We start from the raw sequence: 8,793 nt of genomic DNA, 5'->3' as shown, positions 1-8,793 counted from the left end.
GCTTTCTCCAGCTCCTTGCAGTTTGTGTGCATGAGTGAGAGATTTCTAAATCCCCACCTAGCCACACAGAGATAACTAAATAGTTAAATATCCATTTTGAAGACAACTTTTGATGGATTCCTACTCCTGTCACATTCACATGTGAAAGCACACTGTAAAGCCTGCTACTGCATCATGTAATGAGTGCGGACAACTCACTACACTGGTAAAACTCCTGCTAAAGAAACCAAACAACTGTATATGGAAAATGTGCTTAACAGTGAGATCACTGTAAACAGCCTTTATTGCAGTGTTACAATAATTACTTTGAAGTAACAGCTTAGCTGCCCCAGAGTTATACATGTACTTTGCTATTTCAAAATCAATGTGGGTTAGCAGCTCCACATCGTTTCTGATACAGCATGTGAGGAAAACCTGTACAAGAGCTCTGCCTTCTCTTGCTTTTGGGTAGGAAAGACACTGCTGAGCGAATTCCCCACTGGCTCCCCACAGCAACCTGTCTTTGCAACATACGCTTTAGTTAGCTGTTGTATCTTTCCAAAGAGAAAGATAAAGAGTCTGAATAGTGACGTGCTTCACAGTATTAGAGTTCATAGTCATCTGGATGGTAGAGCTCACTCATGAGGCGGTAGATGTAGGATGGTGCATTTCCCCCAATGTTAGAAATGAAGAGAGTAATGAGCTCCGGAGGGACGTAGTCAAACACTGGGCAGTGAACATTGATTTTTGCCAGGATCTCCCCTGTAAAGTGAATAGCAGCAATATCAGTCAAAGCAACTCAAAGTACATTTAGTCTTCTGCACACCTTCTGGAGTCCCTGAACAATCTGGCTATGCACATGCCACCCTGAAGTCAGTACTTGAATATCCTGAATACTTTCCAACTTCTTCACTGATGTCACTGAATTACAGGTATACAGCAATCTTGAATGAATGGCAAAACTCTGTTTCTGGTCATTTTTGTTGGTAGAAACCCCAGATCCTTTCTGATGTAGACTGACTAATTGCCAAAAAACCCTACCACTATGTAATACAAGAATCCTGATACTGCCAAAGTTATTATTTAAAGAAATGCTCAGAAGGCCAAAACTAAAATTTGGTGCCAAGCCTGTTGCTATCTCCATTTCAAAAGTCTTTGTCATATAGAAATGGGGCTTTGAAAGAGTTTTTGCTAACTGAAAATGGGCTTGGGCACTGATGCTTTTCTAAAGATGGTACTTGTGTGGGAAAAGCCCATGGCAGAGACACTGTTGTTTCAATGACTGTATCACATAACAAACTTTCAAGAAGTTACAGGAAAGAAGGGAAGCTGTCCTTGGTGTTGGGCATCTGCCCTGTCCCACAGGAAACTGCTAGCTACCTGGCATCATTATCACCATCCTATAATAAAACACTGTTTCAGAGCAGAAGCAAAACTGCAGAGACAGTGTTCAAGAGAAATCCTTTTTCTCCACTTTACATAATATACAGTTATAGAACTGGATGGTTCACAGCACCCTTTTCTGTCAAAGAGAGTAAAAAAGGATTTTCTGTCTTGGGTTATAAAATCATCTGATGTTTAATTTTTTATGTGAGTTTCAGAACCAAAATTACAGTCTGAACTAGCTTGACCAGTATAAAGAATAACCAGTACCTTCTGTGAATGGCAGCACTTCCTGTGGTGACACAAACTTGTGGAATGAATCTTCTTCATTAGGGAACTAAATGAGAAAGAATACACGAAGATCAGGAAAAGACCCTACCTGATTATCCTTGTGAAAACAGATCCTGGCACTGATGGAAGGAACTGATGCAGAGGAAGATGACTTGCCAGTTAACTGGCATATTAACTCTGTTTACAATAATTACACAGTGCTTGTGTCTAGAACCTCTCTAACATTTACAGGTGAGAGGTTTTTCCTCAAAGCTTTTAGAGCCTTCTATGATGTGGCTTCCTTATCAAAGCCCAGTGAACTGGAGGAGTGACTTCCTCAGCCTGCAGCTTCACCTGACAATATTAAAAAAGTACTGAGTATAAGAAAGTTTTGAATGTCTCATTCTACATTCTCTGCCTTTCAACACTTATGGTATAAACTGTAATCTATCATGGTTGAGGAAAAATAAGTATGGCAATGCCAGTCTCATCAGGCTGGGCAGTGGTCTACATCCTTATACCCAATGTACTGCTTTGCACATGTGGCAGAGGACAGTACTTCAAGAAGATTGTGAGATGTGCCAGGTTTGGGTGAGGATCTCCTCTCTGAAGTAACAGTGTTAGATGGGGGAGATGGCTCATTTATTGACCTTGCCCTGGCAAAGATGGTTCTATCCACCCTAAGGTCCCACAAGTAAAAGCTCTGGCAGGTGCAGTCCTGAAGAGCTGCTGTACTTACCTGTGGTGAAAGCTTGAACATGGGGGCACACACGATCAGTGGAGTGGAGTGGTGCTTAGCTGCCAGTGCCAGAGTGTGAGTCCCACTCACAGCAATCAGGGCGCCATTGGCCAGGATTGTCTTTGTACCAATGATGACCTTAGAAGGGCAAATCAGAATTGGATAGCATGTTCCACAGTGGAATGGGGAAGGAACACTTCCTGGCTCAAACCCTGACAGACGAGCTGGAGAAGGACTGTATCAGTACAGCCAGCAGCTGGAGTTATAGGACAGCTGAATGTCTGATCTGTTTCATCTGGCACTGTCTCTGCACTGAGATGTTCCTCCCTAACAAGAGCATGACTCCAGCACAGAGAACTTCAGAAGACAAATGTATATTCTACTGCAGGGAACACCATGCAGAAACTGGGCTGTGGCCCCTGTTGTTCTACAAACCTACAAAGTAAGCTTTGTACAAGTAACTTGACTACTCACTGCAAAAATTCCCTTGCATTATGGTTCAGGGAATAACATTAAGCAGCTCAAAATATACAGATAAGAATTGATGTGGCTGGATTTTAGTATGTTACAAGTACTTTTTTTTTTTTTTCCAATTTGGGATGCCAAGTTTTCATCTCTATAAAAGTACAGAACAGGTCTCTTTAACAAGACAAACCTTAATGATTCCCTTCATCAGTCATCTTCTGTTTCAGGCAAAGGGGTTTTTCTTCCCTTTGGAAATTCTGCTTTTTGTTCCATCTCCTTTGAAAACTGAGGTTAATCCTTTGAGGCTGTCTTGTAATTGTAGCCAGTAAGGCAGAAAAAACCTATCACCATTCAGTCAGTCATCATACTGACTTGGAGTTCCACACTGAATCTCCACCCCAGCAGTGAACACAGACTATTGCAATTTTGAGTCTTCAGTGAAGAAACACATCCAGCACTGCTGGGACTTGCAGCTGATTTGAGAGGCCTAAGCACCCAACCTGCCATGAACTCCCTCCTCCTATGGGGCCCCCACTTACCTTGTTGACTCGAGACATGACAGCAAAAATAGCTGCATCACTCATGACAGTAGTTTCAATATTCTCTTTAGACAGTCGGACAGCCATTTCATGACCCTGAAAAGAGGGAGAATCCAATTGGTTCCCTGTGACATAACTCCTGCAGTGCAATTATAGAGGTATCAGCACTCAATTCTTGTCTGAAATGCAAAAACATCAAGTAACGAAACCTGAACACAGCCCTTCAACTCAAGGATGCTGGAGTAGGATAACGAGCTATCTCCAACTCTCAACTGCAGAGGAATTTCCATAATCTTGATTCCAGACACAAGATTTCAGTAAGAATGTGCAGGACAATAGAGTACAGGCAGCCTAGGCCTTACCTGGCAGAACGGTGCACACTCTGCCACGATGACCTGGAACTTGCGCTTGCGAGCAGCTTCCTTCAGGAAGGCCTCGACAGTGCGTGAGTAGCCAATAGTCATGATCACCTCGTTAGAGTGGATGTGTTCCAGTGCCTGCATAGCAATGTTATCAGTGGTGCCCTCTGTAACAGAAGGAAGATGTGGGTGTAAAAGCAGCCAGCAAAAGCAACACTTGTGTTGCTAGGACTGTCCTCCAACAAGATCATTTTTCACTAAAGCAATGTTATTAGCACTGGTACAGCAGGAGAAGCTTTTCTCCTCATTTTTTTTTTTGCCAGTGGAGTGGAATCAAGAAGCTGGCCCTTGAATGCCCCATGCTCCCTAGCTATTCTCTCCCTATATATAAAAATAGCTGTACTGAAAACTCTATTGTGAGGGGAGTGAATTGTGTCAGCACTACTCCAGATAGCCACCAGACCCACAAAACTTTCAACAGTTTTGTAGCTCAATAGCAGGGCAACTTGGGCCTCAGGAGGTGGGTCAGATGCCTGATTTGTCACAAGCATCGCAGAAAAAGAAAACTGTATCACAGTTCTTTGTGACAAGGGTCAGGTTATAAGTGGACAGGGATCACAGAGGACTTCCCAGAAGACCAAGGGTGAAGGCCTACAGCCCCCCATATTGCTCCTTCCACAATCTACCCATCTACCCATCTCCCCATAAGCCAAAGAGGACTTAAAACAAAGTCCTGGGAGCAGTAGGGTGTCAGTTCCTCGGTTCCTTCAGATTAAGCCTCTCAGAACCTTATTGTTTTATTTTCACCTAGAGAAGGGGGAAGCATCAGTCCCGTCCCATAAGAATCTTCACTCAGGAGCAACTCAGACCCATCCGTACCTAGCTCAATTAGCATCTCATTAATAGCTTCAATAACATTAGCTCTGAGGGAGGGGTAAGGGGTTCTGAAATCTTCACTCAGTCCTCCAGAAGTCAGGAGTTTGTGCAGGGATTCTTGCTGGTCACTTTCCTCACTGCGCCCGTGAAGCCTGTGGAGAGAAGTGGCCTCTTCAGCCTCAGGAAAGAGCACAGGGCCACAGACAGGCTGAGCACTGTCTCCACAGTGTGTCACACCTGGATGTGAAGAGACAGGAAGGAACGCCACCCACAAGAGACACACCATGCCATACCAGAGAGCTTCCGTAGCTGTATTGGCAGAAAAACACCCAAATCTCTGCCAGAAAGTACCTTTTTAAGTCATGTGCAATCACTGCTGTCCACAGACAAGGAGCGGGCTTGAGGCTACTACAAGTGGGATGGACACCCCTGGGTACAGAGAACCCAAGGCCAGGGCACAGACTGTTCCCATGCACTCACAACACCAAGTGGTTTCTAAAGAGGAAACGTCATCACCCACAGTGGAAACAACAGGGTGTCCTTTGGCATTAAACTCCCTGAATCCCTCTCTAGGAGAGTTGGGAAGAGGGTGATGGAAACTAAAGGAGTTTTACAGTAGCAACTTAAAAGGGCAGTTCTGGGCTTTCAGAGAGATACAGGGAGCAAGAGGGGCACTTTACCTGCCATATTCCTCACGAATGACCTTCAATACTCGTCGCACCATGTTGCCCACTGTCGTCTCCGATGGCTGGGCTGCCGTCATCCTCTGGCCCTCTGTCCGGATCAGATCCATGAGCTCCCCTGGAAGAGGGGAGGGCCTTGGTTATCGCTGCCCAGAGCAAGCCCATGTGGGTATCAAACCAGTGCATGCCCCTCAACATCCCAGAGCCAGCAGTTGTTCCAGCACAAGGGCCACGGCACCAAGAAAGAACAGGAAAGGGTGAGCAGAGAGCCCCTCACAAGGCAGCCAGTTCCACTGGCTGCAGTCAGAAACGCTTGGACACAACACAGACTTCGGGAAGACCATCAGCAGCGCATTTGGCCTTTCCTTTGAAAGAGGAAACCACGTGCTGCTGGAAAGGTCCGTGCTCGGACTGACGCCGCTGAGGGGAGAGCAAGGCTGGGCAGGGCAGCTCCTCAGGCAACGCCACCCGTGAGCACAGCAGGCTGGGAAGGCTCCGCCGTGGCACGACAAGCACCGGGAATAATCCGCTGGCCGCCGCTAGCGAGGCCCCAGCTCCCGCGAGCCTCAGCGCCAGCGGCCCCGCATTGGGGCCTGACCCGGCTTTGCGGACCCTTCCGCACCCGACAGCGGCGACCGGAGTGCGACCGCCCCCCCGGGACTCGCCCCACAGCCGGGCCCCGCCGCCGCCTCGCTCCCGGCGCTCGGGCTGCCGCACCCGCCCGGGGAAAGCGCTGCGTCCGCCCGCCGCCGCCGCCCAGCCCTCACCGGCCCGGTTCCATCGCCCGTGCCCGACGATCTTCCGCAGCAGCGACAGCGTCTGCCTTGCCGTGTCCTCGGAGCGCGGCCGCTCTCCGCCGCACCGCAGCCGCGCCGCGAAGGCCTCGATCTGCTCGGAGAGCTCCGAGCCGCGCTCAGCGGCGCCCGGCATGGCGGCGGTACTTCCGCTTCCGGCTCCCCGGCGTCCCATTGGCGGAAACTGCCGAGCTGTGCCCGCCCCCGGCGGCGGCTCAGCCAATGAGAGGCGCAGCGGCGGCGGCGCTGCCGTTGGCCGGGAGACGGGCGGTGCCCGGAGCGCCGGGAGAGCGCGCAGGGCCGGGTTTACTTTGGAGCGGGCCGTGCGCTGTGACTGAGGAGCCAAATCAAACCGGTTGGGAAAGGCGCAGTTCCTGGCAGTCCAATTGTTCTTGTGGCAGAGCCAGAACGGGCCCTGGATAAGGCAGGAATGTAGCTCCTTTGTGTCTGGTTCCTGGAGCAATGTGTCCAGGGAACAGGCAGGAGCCATGGAATAGTTCTCATCGCGGTGCTGCTTTACTCTAGCGCTCTGCTCTGTGTCCTGTTGTTTGAGATTAGGAAATAAAAGCAAAGAGGTTTATGCTGGAAGCTTTCAGTGATTGTTTCATGCCAAGGCCTGTAGGGCCTTGGATGTTCATAACATCTTTTTTGCATTCGTCTGGTTAGTTTAGGACTCGCCCTACAGCCAGCTCCTGTCAAGGGACTGTTTGGTGTCCAGCAAAATACCAACAAGCTGGTGTGCTGGCTCTGAGGACTTAATGCAGGTGATTTGTCACCCAAAGCCTGCAGGGGACTGAGAGTCCTTCCGTACCTTTCTTTTCCTACTGCTTCCTCAAGTGCCCCTGTGTGCCTGGAAGCCAGAGAGCCCAGCAGCCTGGGGAAGGACTCTCGCTGTATCCCTCCAATGCTGGCAAAAGGCCACATGTCTGGGTTTGGCTGGATGTGCTTGGGGGATGCTGCAGCCCTGGATGGAAGCCAGAGTTTCACTCCGTGATGAGCTTGTCCCATCCTTTGTACCTGGAGAGAGTCAGTAGAGAGTGTCAGGGTTTGCCCAGCTATTGGCTCCACTGTGCTGGGCCCCACTGTGCCAACTGGGCACATCCTGGTTCCCCCCTGCCTTGTCTCCTCCTCCCCAGATTTAGGTGTATGTTCTCTTCCGTAGTGCGTAAATTGAGGCTTCCTGAAGCAAGGTCTGCTCAGCTCTTCATCTGTGCAGGGAAACCCCATTCCCCCTTTTCCCCTCTGCACAGCTATTTACAGGCAAGGCTGGGGAGGCTGTCTGTGCCCATCGGCTGGCTGCCTGCTGCTGGTCCTGCAGTGCTGTGTGCCAGCTGCCTTGGTGTGCAGGAACAGCTCCCACACATGTACCCAGGGACTGGGACCTGTGGATTGGCCAGAAAAATATAAATCACTGCGTTGGAGCTTTCCTTTGTTTGTTTACTTATCTTGCTAGTAAACAGAGCAGCTCTTGGAGATTAGGCAGGATGGAGAAGAGGAAGGGAAACTGGGCTCTGAGGTTATGACCTCCATGTGGATGCTGGGCTGTTTACATTCCCTGCTTTGGTCCCAGTAACTATTGCAGGACAGTTTTTTCCCAGCGCTTTGCCAGGCTGCAGAGCTTTTCCCATTTGTGCTGTTTGTGTTCTTTTCCCTGCAGCACTTTCTGGCGGGCACTGCTGCCACAGCTAGTTTGGGCGGCTGGCAGTCTGGTGTCCCTTGAGGGACAGAGTCCTGCTCTTGGTCTGCTGCCTTGTGTTTCATGAATGAAAGCCTCTGAATGGGGAATCTGGGAGCTGTTAGCTCTGCACAGCTGAGCTGAGCCAAAACCTGTGGCGCTCTGGAGAGCTGTGAGGCAAACCCCAGGCTGCTCAGGGGGACCATGGCTACTAGATATCTTACTGTCATTAGCCAGGGGCTGCTGTCAGGACCCCATGAGTTAGACAAGGACTGCCCAGCAGGACTGAAACAGAGGGATTGAGGAGGAGGAGGAGGAGGAGGTGTGGCAGCAAAGACAGCACAGGGAATGTAGGGCAAGTGGAGAAGGAAAGATGCATGTTGGTGCCCTGATGTACTCTGCTAAAATCCCACTGCCTTGCAGGCTGTGGCACTGTGGCAGAAGTGATGGGGGTGGGGAGGTGCAGCCCTCTGCAGCTGGAAGGAATCTCACCTGGTGGTCCACAGCTGCTGGGTGTTCTGGAGCAGGATCCCCCTCCATTGCCACAGCCACAGGGAACTGTCTCCTGCACAGCCCACCCTCCATCCCCTCCTGGGTGTACCCTGGTGGCTGCAGCTTCCCAGCTGGTGCACAAGCAAGCAAGAAGGCTGACACTACTGCAGACAGTGCTGGTGATGTGGACAAAGAGCTGAGCAGAGAATGAGCTGGCCAGCCGAGCATGGCAGCAGGTTTTATGGTCCTGCAGAGGAGCTGAAAACTGTCTCACCTCCTTGGAGAGCTGCCAGGATGGCATCCTGCTCTGTACCATCAGGGCTGACTGCTGGAGACACTGCTTCCCTCTGCCCGGGGAATTCTGCATTCCTGGGGGCTGAATGTCAGCCCCCCGGTGCTCATGTGAGGGAGGACAAGGCAGGACGGGGCTGGGTAGAGCCTGGGAGCACTGGAACATCGTGTGCTGGGAGGCTGTTTGGATTAGAAACTCTCAGCGGATAAGTGGGCTGGATAAAATGCCAGGGAGGGGAATCAGTTTG

The 8,793-nt window shown here is 50.2% G+C and overlaps 1 protein-coding gene across 2 annotated transcripts; it reads right to left on the bottom strand.

Annotated features, from left to right (window-relative positions):
- Window positions 1-239: 239 nt before the first annotated feature.
- On the bottom strand, window positions 240-8,678 carry EIF2B2 (eukaryotic translation initiation factor 2B subunit beta). Of its 2 annotated transcripts, XM_086893336.1 has the most exons (10): window positions 8,529-8,668; window positions 6,899-7,104; window positions 6,061-6,628; window positions 5,291-5,411; window positions 4,614-4,762; window positions 3,738-3,901; window positions 3,376-3,471; window positions 2,372-2,509; window positions 1,633-1,699; window positions 240-741 (listed from the first exon to the last, which is right to left on the bottom strand). In XM_086893336.1, the coding sequence occupies exons 3-10, from the start codon at window positions 6,575-6,577 to the stop codon at window positions 584-586; spliced, it is 1,410 nt and encodes a 469-aa protein (XP_086749462.1). In that variant the 5' UTR covers window positions 6,578-6,628; window positions 6,899-7,104; window positions 8,529-8,668; the 3' UTR covers window positions 240-583. The 2 variants fall into 2 exon arrangements, with proteins under 2 accessions (XP_086749462.1, XP_086749463.1); XM_086893337.1 differs by having other exon boundaries at window positions 6,061-7,104; window positions 8,529-8,678.
- Window positions 8,679-8,793: the final 115 nt, after the last annotated feature.

This window comes from Cyanistes caeruleus, chromosome 6 (genome assembly GCF_971803275.1).
Source record: "Cyanistes caeruleus chromosome 6, bCyaCae1.hap1.1, whole genome shotgun sequence".
NCBI lineage: Eukaryota > Metazoa > Chordata > Aves > Passeriformes > Paridae > Cyanistes > Cyanistes caeruleus.
The sequence above is the reverse complement of the archived record's forward strand: the minus strand, read 5'-3'. Positions and strand labels throughout refer to the sequence as shown.